The sequence below is a fragment of the Drosophila busckii genome, chromosome X (genome assembly GCF_011750605.1).
Source record: "Drosophila busckii strain San Diego stock center, stock number 13000-0081.31 chromosome X, ASM1175060v1, whole genome shotgun sequence".
Taxonomy (NCBI): Eukaryota; Metazoa; Arthropoda; class Insecta; order Diptera; family Drosophilidae; genus Drosophila; species Drosophila busckii.
Window position 1 is genome coordinate 6151683 of NC_046608.1, and position 14200 is coordinate 6165882.

The 14200-nt window shown below is 37.0% G+C and overlaps 2 protein-coding genes across 2 annotated transcripts; one reads left to right on the top strand and one right to left on the bottom strand.

The window, feature by feature from the left end:
* Nucleotides 1–8543: 8543 nt before the first annotated feature.
* Nucleotides 8544–11385, bottom strand: LOC108606368 (leucine-rich repeat flightless-interacting protein 2). Its single transcript, XM_017996416.1, has 7 exons — nt 11302–11385; nt 10609–10820; nt 10079–10366; nt 9525–9888; nt 9307–9465; nt 9057–9241; nt 8544–8992 (listed from the first exon to the last, which is right to left on the bottom strand). The coding sequence occupies exons 2-7, from the start codon at nt 10693–10695 to the stop codon at nt 8882–8884; spliced, it is 1194 nt and encodes a 397-aa protein (XP_017851905.1). The 5' UTR covers nt 10696–10820; nt 11302–11385; the 3' UTR covers nt 8544–8881.
* A 295-nt stretch (nt 11386–11680) lies between these two features.
* Nucleotides 11681–14177, top strand: LOC108606367 (probable arginine--tRNA ligase, cytoplasmic). The gene is made up of 5 exons (XM_017996415.2): nt 11681–11788; nt 11858–11992; nt 12161–12501; nt 12558–12887; nt 12943–14177. The coding sequence occupies exons 1-5, from the start codon at nt 11756–11758 to the stop codon at nt 14090–14092; spliced, it is 1989 nt and encodes a 662-aa protein (XP_017851904.1). The 5' UTR covers nt 11681–11755; the 3' UTR covers nt 14093–14177.
* Nucleotides 14178–14200: the final 23 nt, after the last annotated feature.

A 14200-nucleotide genomic window follows, 5' to 3' on the forward strand; every position in this document is an offset into this window, starting at 1 on the left:
TAATGCTCAAACTGTAAGTTTAGCAAAGCATTTGTTTCGGCTGATGCAATTCAAGTTGAACAATTTTTTTAATTTTATTTATTATGTGTAACTTATTTAAGCATATTCCACCTATGTACCGGGTCTCGTAATGTCGGCTGCGCACAACTTTTAGCATTTTTTTCGATTGAAAAAGAATTATGGCTAGATTGTTTCAAGCCGAAGAGCAATTGATAGAATCGCACTTTTAGATTGAAAGGGCTAAATGCAACCAATTGCTTTACTTTAAACATAAATGGCTTAAATAAATATAAGCTCAAGTCAAATGTAACAGATGTAGTTAGTGAGTAGTTAGCTAGATGACAATGACAATGATTTAAACAAATGGATTTGCTAAGCAATTACACATTAGTTATTAGCGCTTCATTGAAGTCAACATCAACGCCTGTCAAACACTTTTTTGTTTTTGCTAGGCGTCATGTTGATGCTTGTCGGAAACTTGATTATCTTTAGTATATAGTATATACCTGCATGTGTTTGCTTTTTTCCCCATGTTGGCACTGACTGATGCTGGAAATGTTTGTGCTCTGCCCGCAGCGTACAAGCAAAGAAATAAGACAGCAACCTTAACAACGGCGGTAACAAGATACGGAAAAAAAGGAAGCGAGCCACAAGCGAGTGCGCCTAAATATGTTATACACTTTTGAGATATTAAAGTCGTAAAACAACTTGATTCAATCAGCTTGACTTGCGGCTTAAATATTTAGTCCCTGGTCTAACATTTAACATTTTTATGCTCTAGGCATAATTTTTTCAAATTTATTTGTTAGATTTTATAAAATAAAAAATATATAAATCTAAAACAATAAGCTTTAAAAATTATAGAATTAAAACTTAATATAATTATTTACGCATATTTCACAGTTCGACTTCAAGAGCGTGATATATCTAGCCTATCCAGCTCTGTTCGATACTTTATGATCGATAGGTCTTATGTTAGTGACTGTCATCCTACTACAAATTGTAGTACAATGATCAGAAATGTATCTAAATAAAAACAGAATGCACTTACAGCTTTTCAGTCATATTCTTTATCTAGCTCTAGCACTAACTGTGCACTGCCCAACTACATGTTTTAGCTAACAAAGTGTATAACAACAAGAGCGACGAAAAAAATAAAACGGATGCAGTCAACGCAAGAAGCGCCAGACAATGTGCTAGAGATTAACCCAAAATATTTGTAATGTAATGTAATGTTTGCGAGTGTTTTTCTGTGTGTGTAATGCAACATAAAATGCAACGTTTTTCTTCTTCTTTTTTTTTTGTTCTCCGAAAAACAAAGTTACATTGCCTTTCACTGTTTTTGCTTACATCAATAATAGTATTTATGATAGTAAAGTTTTTTGTACTAGAGCTCGAGCTACATAAAAGAAATGTTCGATTTATTTGGCAGTGGGAAAACAAAAAAAAATTTTTTAAATTAAAATATTATTAAGCGGAATTTATGTTGTGAGAATTTTGGCATTGGCACAGGTTTGGCTTAAGATTTACATGAGCTCAGCAGTACTCTGCCCATTGCTTTTGTTTATATGTTTTGGACAATGGCAAACTACTGAGCAGATTAAGCACCAGTCAAGCTCTGCCATTCATAATTCTCGACTTGAATCTTAATCGTAAGCGCAGCCCTCTGAGCTCTACCCTTTTCTTTCAATTTTTCCATTAAATTACTCGCAGCAAGTAAGCACGCAAGCAATGGATTGTTGGACAAGACGGTTTTCCGCTGCTGTAATTGCACTAACTGTGTCGGGCAGGGGGCGGGGCGGGGTCTCTGTGTGTGGTTAGAGTTCTGACAATAAGCAGTAGGAGGTTGGGTGGGGTGGGTTATTATTGGGCTCTACCACAGTGCTGAAGTGGTAAATATGTCAGCGGCAGTGAATCCATAAATTCTCGTTAAGTAGACGCGTACACGCAGCCCGTGGCGAAAGGGCAAAGAGAGTGAGAGAGAGAGAGAGAGAGTTGGGGCAAGGGGTGATGGAACGGAAGCCAGGCTAACAGAATGTGTTAAGATATAATATGTATGTATGTATGTATGCATATAAATGAGTGTGAGCAAGAGGAAGAGTCAGGTTAAGATAAAGGAACTGTTCCGGTCTAATCTGCTGCGCTTGAATGATGATGTTCCCTGCCCATGTCTTAACCTTAATTACAGCATGTAACGTAAATACATTTGCCACGAATTCTCGAGCCTTAAAATTCGGCAACTTGCGTATGCAACATAACATACACTTACATATAGCCAACATATCCGTTTGAAATCTTTTGAGTAGCACTACTTCTACCTTTGGCCCCAGACGCTCAACTCACATGGGTGGTTTCGTCTGTTGCTGTGAGTTAGAGCTTCCTGCTGCCTGTCGTAACAACTTCCGTCTGCTCAGGCGTCGACGTGTTAGCTGGCAATGTTTTTAACCAAAAAATACTTATTTGAATTAGCCAAGCAGGCAATGGCGCTAACAAAAATAAAATCAAAATACGTCTACGTATACGAAGTGCAGTTTCAAAATATATAATTACCATGGCAAATATGTTGGTTAACTGAAAGCAGCAAACAGAGCTAAAGCTTAAGTCAGCGCAGCTGATAATCCTAACAACGAATTTGCAAAATAATTTCACAGCAAGAATATTACGACAAATAATCGTTTTCCAAATGCATTTAATTAGTTTACTTTGACATACAAAATAGTTTGTAAGTGGCATAGCCTCTCTACCTTTCAATTATTTCTGTTATTTATTTTAAATGTTGTAAATTGCTATGCTAGCGACTTATTTTGTTTGTATCCCAGTCAGGTGTAGGATACGATAAAAATTAAAGCAATAAATGATAATGTGTAACCCCAAAGCTCACCCTAAAATTAATGGCTAACTACGCCCACATGTTGCTTTATAATCTAATTAATTGAACGCTTTATACTAATTTCATAATTCATAATTGCTTCAGAGCCTTAGTCAGGCTTCAATCAAACAGCAGCAGCCCCCACCGTTTGCCCCTTTACTCAATTTAACTCTATTATCCCTTTCACACGCATTCGCAATCATAAAACTCTATTGTTTGTGCTTGTATGGTTGTGTGTGTGTGTGTGTGTTAATTGTTGTTGTTGCCTTCATTGCTAATTGTCAAATGATAAGAAGCAAAGGGCTTAAGCCCCAAAGCAGCCCCAATATTAAGCATTAAGCCTTTTATTTTTGCGTTTGTTGGCGTTAACATTACATTTAGGGCTTAACGCTCTCCCTGCTGCCCGCTCCCATTACCAGCAACATCTTGCAACATGCCGCATGCTGCGTGCCACATTCCAGTGCGGTCCTTTCTCTGGGTTGCTGCTTGGTCGTGTTAAACGATTAAACGAAATTGAAATTCTTGCAAAGTTTACTTGATTATCCTGTCACCAATAATTAAATGTTGTCGCAACAAGTTGACAAGAGCCACCAAATAACTCTGAAGCTAGCACAATGTCAATTTAGATGTGCGAGCCAAAATTAAAGTTGTAACACGGGACGGTGGCGCGTTATTAATTGCGCTCATTAAAATATTTTAATTTACTGAGAAAAGTGTGTGGGGATGGTGGATGGGAGAATACACAAGGAGGACTGACTTATAACTAAACAAAGGTATTTAGAGAAAAGCAGAAGCGTTGGCATGTCTAAATAATATAATTGTTGCTGCGTATACGCAATTTTGTATGCACACAACATATATTACGTATACGCATGCAGATTGATTTTATTTTAGCCAAAAATTTAAATAAAACATCTTTAGTTTATACTTTAATAATAATTTCTATCTTTGCTTCTCGCATTTCGCCATTTAACTTTTATCGTGAGCTCATAACTGTTATTTGCAATTCCTGGAAAACAGAAAGCATTGCATATCACAATACTGCTGTCTAGCACTGTATGTGTGTCTCTTAAGTGGCGTTTAACGCTTCAACTCAATAATTAGCCAGGCTCGCATTCAGTGGTCGGCTGCACTACAAATTAACTGGCAATGATTACTGAGAGAAAAACACATTACATTTGTATGCAAATTTCAGTTTGCGCAAATTACAAAGTTACACAAAAATGTCATCAAGTCAATTTGCGAAATGAGAAAAGTAATCATGTCAGACGCAGTGGAAAGACAAACAAATGAATAAACCCAAAGCCGCGTTAAGCTGCAAGTACTTAAAATACAAATCATTTTAGCCAAAGCGACGCAAATCCAACGCTTTAAACGCATAAACAGAGAGAGAGCGAGAGAGAGAGAGAGAGAGCGATAGGTCTGTGGGCGCCAGCATATAAATTATATTTCGAGGGGAAATAAAACACTTAACGACCTTTTAGCGGTTGACACTCAATTTCTACACAGCACACAATTCATACCAATTGTCTCTTCAGTTTTTCGCTTAAGTAAAGCAAAGCAAGCTAAACAAAACAAAATAAGTAACTTAACGAGCATGTGTCGTGCATATAAGAGAAAAGAGAGAAAGATAAAAGCAATAACTGGCATGCTTTAGTTGACTGCAAATCACTTTGATAACGTCCACAAGACTAATGATTATATAAAATAATTCTTTTTGTAGCAAATGCTTGCTTATGCAAAGTAATATAAAGAAAATAAAATAAATAAAATAATTTTCTAATTTAATTGAATGAGTGTAAGCTAAAAGTTCTTTGAACGAATACGCATTGTTACGTATACGCCAAGTAAACATAGAATGTAATTATATAGTAAAAAAATATATATTTTTAAACTTCAGTTAACAAACTTAAATTGAAAAAGTCACATAACAAAATTTAATCAATCAATTTAAGCTTTAGTCAAAGAATTTATTCGTTTACGTGATATGAATTTGTAAAGTGTAAAATGTTGTTTAATCAAAAATCGAATTAACAAAAATATTTCACTAGTTCCAATAACTTGTGTAATTTCAAAATCTTTCTTATAACTCCTAGCTAGTTCTATAAGCTCAAGCTGATAACCTAAGCACCTACAACCTCTGCTTCTTTCATATGCATGTGTGTGTGACGAGTGATATTTTAGCCAAAGTGACAAGCGTTAAGCCCAATTATGTGTGTGTGTGTGTGTGTTTGGTCTATTGAAGTAGAATCACAATTCAATTTGTTCTGACGTTTCAAATGGATTTCCCCCCATTCCTGCTTATTTGCGATTAAATGAGTCCTCACCACAAACTACTCGTGCTCGTATACATTCAAGTTTTTGCTTCCAAGCCCAAACTTTCGCATTGATAACTGGCATGGATGTATGTTATAAAAAAGGGGCAGGAGCTGACAAGGAGAGCAGCACAATGAGATGAGCAACGAAAGCGTTGCATATGAGTAATGTCTCCTTGGCGCGTAGATTTTGCGTAGGTGTGTGTGTGTGTGTGTGAGTGTGCAATGAAAAGTTTGGCGTAATGAAATAAGCCAAAGTTTTTGCAGCTTTCAATAATAACTGTGAAAGTAGCTGGCAAAAGTTTTCTCGCCTTACGCAATGAGAAAGAAGCATAAGATACTTTTCTCTTCTTTTACTTATATTTGCTGTTAACGATACTATCAATGTGATTATGAAGTGGCCATTGTACTGCTCAAAGTAGCTACAGGTCACTCAGCATCTAAGACTGGTGGCGCCATCTATTGCTTGTGTGCGCTAATCTTTTAGCTTTAACGGCAATAATTTGAAATAAAAATAATAAAAATGTTAACAATTTTAATCAAAATAAATTAAAGTAACTACAGTTTTACAAAGCTTAAAGTCAGCAAAGAATTTAGATATGCATAAAAATTTTAAATAATTAGTGAATTCATAAGAAATTAATTCTTTGCTGCAATTTTTTTTGTATTTTTATATAATATAATTTGTATATATAATTCACAATTTGTGGGACGCTGTAAAATGCTTTCAGATTCATATTCGCATTTATATAAAGTTGCATAATTTTTTTCAAGGCCCAATTCAGAGCTCATTAAATACGCATTAAAGTTTAATTATAAACATTTTGCGCCAGCACTTGGCTGTGGAAATGTGCCAAAATGGCCACAACGCAATAAAAAAGAAACAAGCATAATGGCTGTAGTCGCACGCACTCAACTACAAAATACACTTAAGTGAGACTTGAGCTAAGCAAACAATTTAAAAACACAGTCGAAGCTTGCAAGCTGTTTAGTGCACACTGTACGCCGCTTCTAACTTTTTTAATGGCAAAGTGTATACTATAAAATATAAAAAAATAAAAAAAAACTGTCGAAAAGCGCAACGAAAGTCAAAGTAATTTGCCTTGCACACTCTACAGGCAAACAACATCGGCTTATAGCAGCAGCATTCTGATGCAAACTGATTAGCTATATGAAAATGTATGTTTAAAACATAATTTTATAATCATTCTCAAAGCAAAACAAAAATAGCTACAAGCTGTCAGAATTTCTCTTTTAGAGCCAAGACGTACATTTTAAGAAAATTGTATGAATCGAAGCAACTCTTCACTTATTATTCTGAACAATAAATTATTTCCAAAGCTCTGTCTTCCAGTATTTCCGACTATTTCTGTGGCACCACTGAATAAATTATTGATATGATTAAGAATTTATAATGCTGTTTGTTCTGTATTTTGGGATTGTAGTGCACTAAATTACATAATGGCCGCATTTTTGCATATGCCAGGTTACTGAAGTCAAACGGGTGGAGCGGGTGGTTGGGCTTGGACTTTGGTTTGGGCTTGGGTTTGCGTTTGCCCTTCATAACGTCGACTGCTCTAAATGACTTTTATAAATGTCATGAATATACTTTGCTTGTTGGATGGCTGAGCTCGTTGGTAGCGGCAGCGGCAAATTCGCTTGGAAATAGTTGGGGGTAGCTCAAACATAATATTTAACGCAGCATTTCCTTCGTTGTGGCACTTTGCAACATTTTGCAATCCACACTGGCTCTGGCTCTGGCTCTGGCTCTGGCTCTGGCTCTGGCAGTGACCATTAAACAATTTACACAATTTGCACTTTTCGCCTGTGTAGTGCAGCCAATTTTAAGTACAATTTTCAACTACTGTTATCCTGGACTGCTATTTTTTTATACTCCCTTCTTTCTTTAATATAATATATAAAATGCTACTAAGCAGCTGGCATGCCAAAAAGAATTCTCAATTTATTTTAAAGTGTCGTTAGTCCCTCAACATTTGCAACAACAATTGCTAAAAATTTTACCGTCTATCAGTTGAAAACTTGAAACTAAAAAAAAATCGGAAAACAGAGTTTTTAGGCTTAATTAATAATAAACATGCTGTTGTGTTTGATTAATGAAAAATTTGTTTGGCAATTTTATAGCAATAAAACCAAATCTGTTTAATTTCAATCTTTCAGAATGTATAACAAAATCCGATTCAGAGATTTTATATATCATTATTCTAGCGTATAAAATTGTATAATATCAACATGAATTGGCGAAGTTATGAACAAAAGAGTAAACAAACAAGACAACTTTCTGTTGAATATCACACTTAGTTGATAAGCTGTATGTCAGCGAAATGGCGTCTGATTTAAGAGTTCCATGAGACGCATCTTGGGTCCTGTGGGTCATGCTGGATCTGCATGCAAATGCCAAAGCGGCGGACACACCACTTGCCGGAATAATCGCCTAGAGAATGTGGATGCTACGCCTATATCAAAAGTATTCAAGCCATAGAATTCAAATGAGTTGAGCGCTGGCCGAGGGCCTTAAACTTACTCTGCAAAGGTGACCACAGCCTTTGATGATATGCCACATTTGCGTGAGATAAACTTTGGTGATTGCATCATTAAGACAAACGGCGCTTTTCTGCCTTGGAGCAGCAAGGCCACTAGCCAGCTCATTGTCTGTAGTCAGCCCTTGTGCAGCATTAGGTTTCAGTCAGAGATGTAATAGCTGAGCACAAGGAAAAATACTACAGCAAGCTTTCTTCGAATCCTAATCCGCGCGAGGGCTGACAAGGCTGTGTCTTCCAGCAATGGAATCTAGGAACGTGCCTTTCTAAAACATTCCAAAGGAACTGTTAGATAATGTTTAGTTATACGATTTTTAAACTTATTGTTAGTCTCAATTTAAGAGAATATTGAATAAAAACAGCAAAAAATACGACTGAACAGTTTCTTTGCTATATATATAATAAATATATGGCGTGTGTTTTCACAATGACAATTGACAATTGAACCAATGCTACAGAGTTACTTTTCGATTTATTCTTGTGTTGTGGCAACCACATTTCAAATAAGTGTTAGAAGTAAACAAACCGGAACCAAGTTTTGAGAAACGTCAGAGTTTCCAGTTCCGAGTTTATCGTGAGAGAATTTTGAACAAGATTTGAGAGAAGCCTAGAGAGGCAAATCTGCATAAGCAAACTCTGTATGTTCCTTTAATTGAGAGCAATGGTCCTCTATTAAGAGCCATGCTCACCTTAGTTATATAAGCAAAAGTTCAGATTGCACAATTAAAATTAAACGTTAACTCAATGTAAATAAATATAGTTAATATGAATTAAATAAATATAACAAATCATTGACATAATCGCTTTATTGTTGGACTTTCAACTCCAAACTGAGCTAAACACTTGTCTTTTATTTGTCAAACAGTTATGTATGAGGGCGTACATATGAATGCATTTATTTTATATCGATTTACAATATACTGAACATGTTAGGAGCATCCAATTGTATCCAATTAAAAAGTAGATATTGGTTTTAGTAAAAGTTGATGCATATTTGTTTTTTGTTGTTTCTCATTAATTAATATCCACTTTTTAAATGCTCATGCTGGATTGCTTACAACAATCACTGGCGGCAATTGAGTCGGCGCTGTCCAATGTTCGTGCATTTGCGTTGCTCATTGAATACTTTCCCTTAGCGGTCATAAGTCTTTCAAAATCGCGCTCTTAGCCGTTTTAAGCTTATCCAAACGCTTTAACAAATGATTGTTGGCTGTTTCAGTTTCCTCCAGACGCTCCAAAACTTCACGGTGCTGCGCATATCAAAGAATTTCTAATTTAAAATCAATTGTTTATATTGGAAATAATGTGACATACTTCTCGTTGTAATTTACGCCTTTCCACTTTGAGTTCAGCCTCTGCCTTCTCCGCCGCTTCGGCTGTGCTCTTGTAACGTATAACTTGCGTTTCTGAACGTGCTAAGCTTGCTTGAAGACTAGCGATTTCCTGTTCAGCCTTTTGTAATTTATATTTATAATCTGATATGATCTTGTTTGCTTCTCCTGCAGAACATAAAGTTATATTAGCTGTGTACACATATTGGCCTTATATTGTTAAGAGAACTCACTTTGAACCTCATAATCATCGTCGTTGTCTAGAGTACCGTTTATTAAGCTGCCACGTCCTCCTCTGCCTTCCGCCTTATAAGCATCCAGCTGCTCATGCAATTTCTGCACTTCCACTGCAAGTCGCTGCTTTTCCTCGGAAAACTGATGAAGCCTTACATCTGAAAAGCAAACCGTTTACTTATTGCATACCACTTGCATATGCTGCTCGGCTACTTACCCAGAGATCCTTGCACCGATGCTAGTATATTGGCATTTTCCACACTAACTAAAGCACGTTTGGCATCACTACCATCACTATTTTCAATGGCAACTATAACAAGCCCATGTTCCTCTATAAGCGTATCTCGCTCATTGAGCTGACCCTGCACAAGCTTCAGTTCAAGTGTTGTTCGATCTAAATTACGTTTGAGGGCATTGCAATCCTTCGTTTTGTTTTTCAGCTCTCGCTGTAGCTGTGCAAACGATTCTAGCATATTTTCGCTCTTATCCTTAAGTAGTTTGACTTCATATGTTTGGCATGAGCGATCATTATCCAACTGGGCATTCGTAATCATTGCTTTACGGAAGCGTTCTTCAACGTCCTGAAAATGAACAAAGAATAAGAGTTAGTAGATGTACTTTAAAACAAAATTAGTCAGCCCCATAGCCGAAGTTCTTTGGTAATGCCATTTGTCAGATAGCGCAACAACAGAAATAGAAATCGAAAGAACTCTGATAACAAATGCGATTTACTGTACACACTACCATGCTAACATATATAGATATACTCACTTTAAGCTCATGTTTAATATCACGCAAACTGCGACCCTCGTCTTCGAGTGAATCCTCACTACTGCGTCGCGATGCTGCAGTACGTGACAAATTTAAGAGTCCACCATAAACGAGACGCGATGGATGTGATGAATGAGTGTCGCTAATAACATTTGTCGTTATATTTTGCATGTCAAAGGCACGGTCAGCATTCTGTTCTAGCTCCTTCTGTTGACGTTCAAGCTCCCGCATACGTATCTCTCGAGCCTCGGCTCGCGCTTGACGACGAGCGGCGAGGCGTGCCTCGGCCTAAATAATACAAACATAGTATAAGTAATTGTAATATTTAATATAGTATTTGTATGTACTTCAATGTACATGTACATGTATGTATGTGTCTGTTCATCGGCACATTACAATGCCTATTTGCTCAGGCTAAATGCTTTCTTTTTAGTCTATTTTAAGCATTCTAAATTGTATGCATGTACATATGTTGCTTACTCGTCTAAAATTAATTAAATTTATTTAATGATATCACTTATGCCGCTTACCTCTTTTGTAATTTGATCGAGAGCATTATCCTCTGCGTTGACACGCACATTGTTTCGTCTTCTGCCGGTTGCGTTTGATGTGTCCATGGCAAATGCGTTTTATATTGATTAATTATAAACAATATGGGGCCATTTATTTAACCAACGATTATGGCGTATAAATGCTTCAACATTGCTTGACCTAACGACAGCTGAAGTACTATTAACAGCGTCTACAAATATATGAATAATATTAATGTTTTATACTTGAACTCGCATCAAATTTGCATTTGTATTAATTAAGCAACAATTTTAGCACATTTAAAACATAGGCCTAAGTATCTAGATACATATGTATGTATGTTACTTGCAGTGTCTATGTGCGTGTATACACCATATGTACATATGATCTAATGTATACAAAAAAAAAATATGTATACTTATTTCATGAACACCGATATTGATTGTCCAAAAAGAAATGATAATGTACGAGCGTTATCCACACGGAAGGTTTTATTGCACATATCGGAATGTAAATAGCATACATTCTTTAATAAAAATATTCGTACGCATACATAAATATGCAAATATAAATGTTTGCACGCAGTAAGACATGCATATGGTGTTGTTAGTGCTGCAAAACCGACTTTCAGATTACTTGTTTGCATTAATGTTATTACACAGCACAATGCATATGTTTTGGAAGACACTTACAATTCTTTAAAAAAAAAAAACCGATTGTCTTAAACTTATGACTCAAGTGAATTCTTTATAAATTATTTGGAAAGTAGTAGGGTTGTTTCGTGTCGTTTCGTGTAGAACAAGTTCATTTCACCGGCTCATTGAGCTGAGCAATTGAGTCTGTTTCATTGCGAATGAACAATATCGGTAGCGATTGGCAAAATATCGATAGAACTTTCAGTGAATATCAATATGCCCTATGTTAAGTCGTTAAATATAAAATGTTCAGCCAAGCTGAAACAAAACACGAACTATCGTAATGCTTACTGTTCGCGTCGGCAGCTTACAGAAACCAGCACCTTATCGTTATAACACCTACTATCGATAGAACTTGTAGTGTTTACTTTTTCTTAAATTGACAGCCCTGTTGACATGTGGCACGAATATAATTCGGTGAATTTTTGAGTATATTAAAACGCACACCGGTATGGATACTGAGTTAAGCAAACTCTCTGAGTTGGTATGTATATTAGCTGATTTAAATTAGTTGCTTACAAAACATGTGCTTATCAATGTGAACAATTAACAGGAAGTTTCAACGACTAAGCTCCAATGTAAATTTGCATCTGCAGAGCAGCCAAGCATTGATGACAGCCCCGATGATCTTCAGAAGCTACGTATGGAAAATAACAAGCTTAAGCTTCGCCTTAGCGTCATTAATCAGGTTTGTTTATATAGATAAGGAAGAGAATATATCGCAGACATTTCACAATGATATCTAATCGGAATGATGAAATCTGCAAATTTGCACTTAGAATTAAAATTGCATCAGTATAGCAAGCCTACAAATACAGTAGTATTTTTACGTACTTACTATTTTAATTACTTACAGTCAATAACGGACGAGTTAAAAATGACGGGAGATTCTCACTCTGAAGATACTCTGTCTATTACTGAGCACTTGGAAAAGATCTTTGCACAAGCCATAGCCACTGCATATCCTGCATACAGTGATGTGCCCGTGCTGGTTGCACCTGTGAATAATGTATCAGCAAAATTTGGAGATTATCAATGCAACAATGCCATGGGTCTGGCCAAGCAGATGAAAGAGAAGGGCATTAGTAAGCCACCACGAGAAATTGCAATAGAGATACTCAAGTGCTGCCCAGCCTCGCCAATAATTGAAAAAATTGAAGTAGCTGGTGCAGGTTTTGTCAACATATTTCTGAATAAGTAATTCAAGTGCTTTCTTTTTTCGCGAATTATTTTAATTCAATATGAATTTTTAGGAATTATGCAGTGGACGCTTTAACAAACCTGCTGCGCAATGGTCTGAAGCCACCAGCTGTGCCTAAAAGACGTGTCCTCGTTGACTTTTCGTCGCCAAACATCGCAAAGCAAATGCATGTTGGACATTTGCGTTCTACCATTATTGGTGAGTCCATTTGCCGCCTGCTTGAGTTCTTGCAGCATGATGTTATACGCATAAATCATCTGGGAGATTGGGGCACGCAATTTGGTATGCTTATTGCACACTTAGAAGATCGCTTTCCCAACTTTTTGAATGAGAGCCCGCCTATTGGCGATCTGCAGGCATTTTACAAGGAATCTAAAAAACGGTGAGCACAATTCACTTAGGCTTAACATATTTATTGTATTTGATATTTGCTTTAGCTTTGACGAGGATGAAGCCTTTAAGAAGCGTGCTTACAATCGCGTTGTTACGCTGCAAAGCGGTGATCCCAATTCAATCAAGGCTTGGACACTTATTTGTGATGTTTCGAGGCAGGAGTTTCAAAAGATTTATGATCGTTTAAATGTCACACTCAAGGAACGCGGCGAATCCTTTTACCAATCGCGCATGTTGTCTGTGGTCGATTTGTTGCGTAGCAAACAGCTGTTGGAATTGGATGAAGGCCGAGAGATTATGTGGCAGGATAGTGAGAAAACCGGCATACCGTTAACAATCATCAAGTCTGATGGTGGCTTTACCTATGACACTTCAGATATGGCGGCCATAAGACATCGTATTGAAGAGGAGCAGGCTAATTGGTTGATTTATGTTGTGGACTCTGGTCAAAGTACGCACTTCAATTCCATTTTTAAGGCAGCCGAACGTTGTGGTATTGTCGACCCGTCACTGCATCGTGTCGATCACGTGCAGTTTGGTGTGGTGCTGGGCGAGGATGGCAAGAAATTTAAGACACGTTCGGGCGACACCGTCAAGCTGTCCGACTTGCTCGACGAGGGCATGAAGCAATCGCTGCAAAAACTACAGGCCAGAGGCCGTGACCAAGTGCTAACACCCGAAGAGCTGCTCAACGCACAAGAAGCCGTAGCATATGGTTGCATTAAATACACAGATCTGTGTCATAATCGCATAAGTGACTACGTGTTCTCCTTTGAAAAGATGCTGGACGATCGTGGAAATACTGCCGTATATTTGTTGTACACCTACACACGTATTGCCTCTATAGCTCGCAACTCTGGTACAGATTTTAGTAACTTGAGTGATGTCCTGAATACACACGCTCTTGCATTGGACCATGAAAAGGAATGGAAGCTAGCCAAAACACTGCTTAAGGTGCACGATGTGCTCGTGAAGTGTGCCAATGGACTCTATCTGCATTTCCTTTGTGAGTTCTGCTATGAAATCTGCATTGTATTTACAGAATTCTATGACAGTTGCTATTGTATTGAGAAGAACAAGGCTGGCGAAATTGTTAAAATTAATCACAGCCGTATTTTACTGTGCGAGGCAACAGCCACAGTTTTGCGCAGCTGCTTTAATATTTTGGGCTTGAAGCCAGTTACAAAAATGTGAAATGGATTAACTTTCTCAGGATATTTGTAAAGATTAACAAGCAAATATAATCATAAATGAGATTTATAAAAACAGTTTTATATTTGCAAATAACGTATTTGTGTTTAT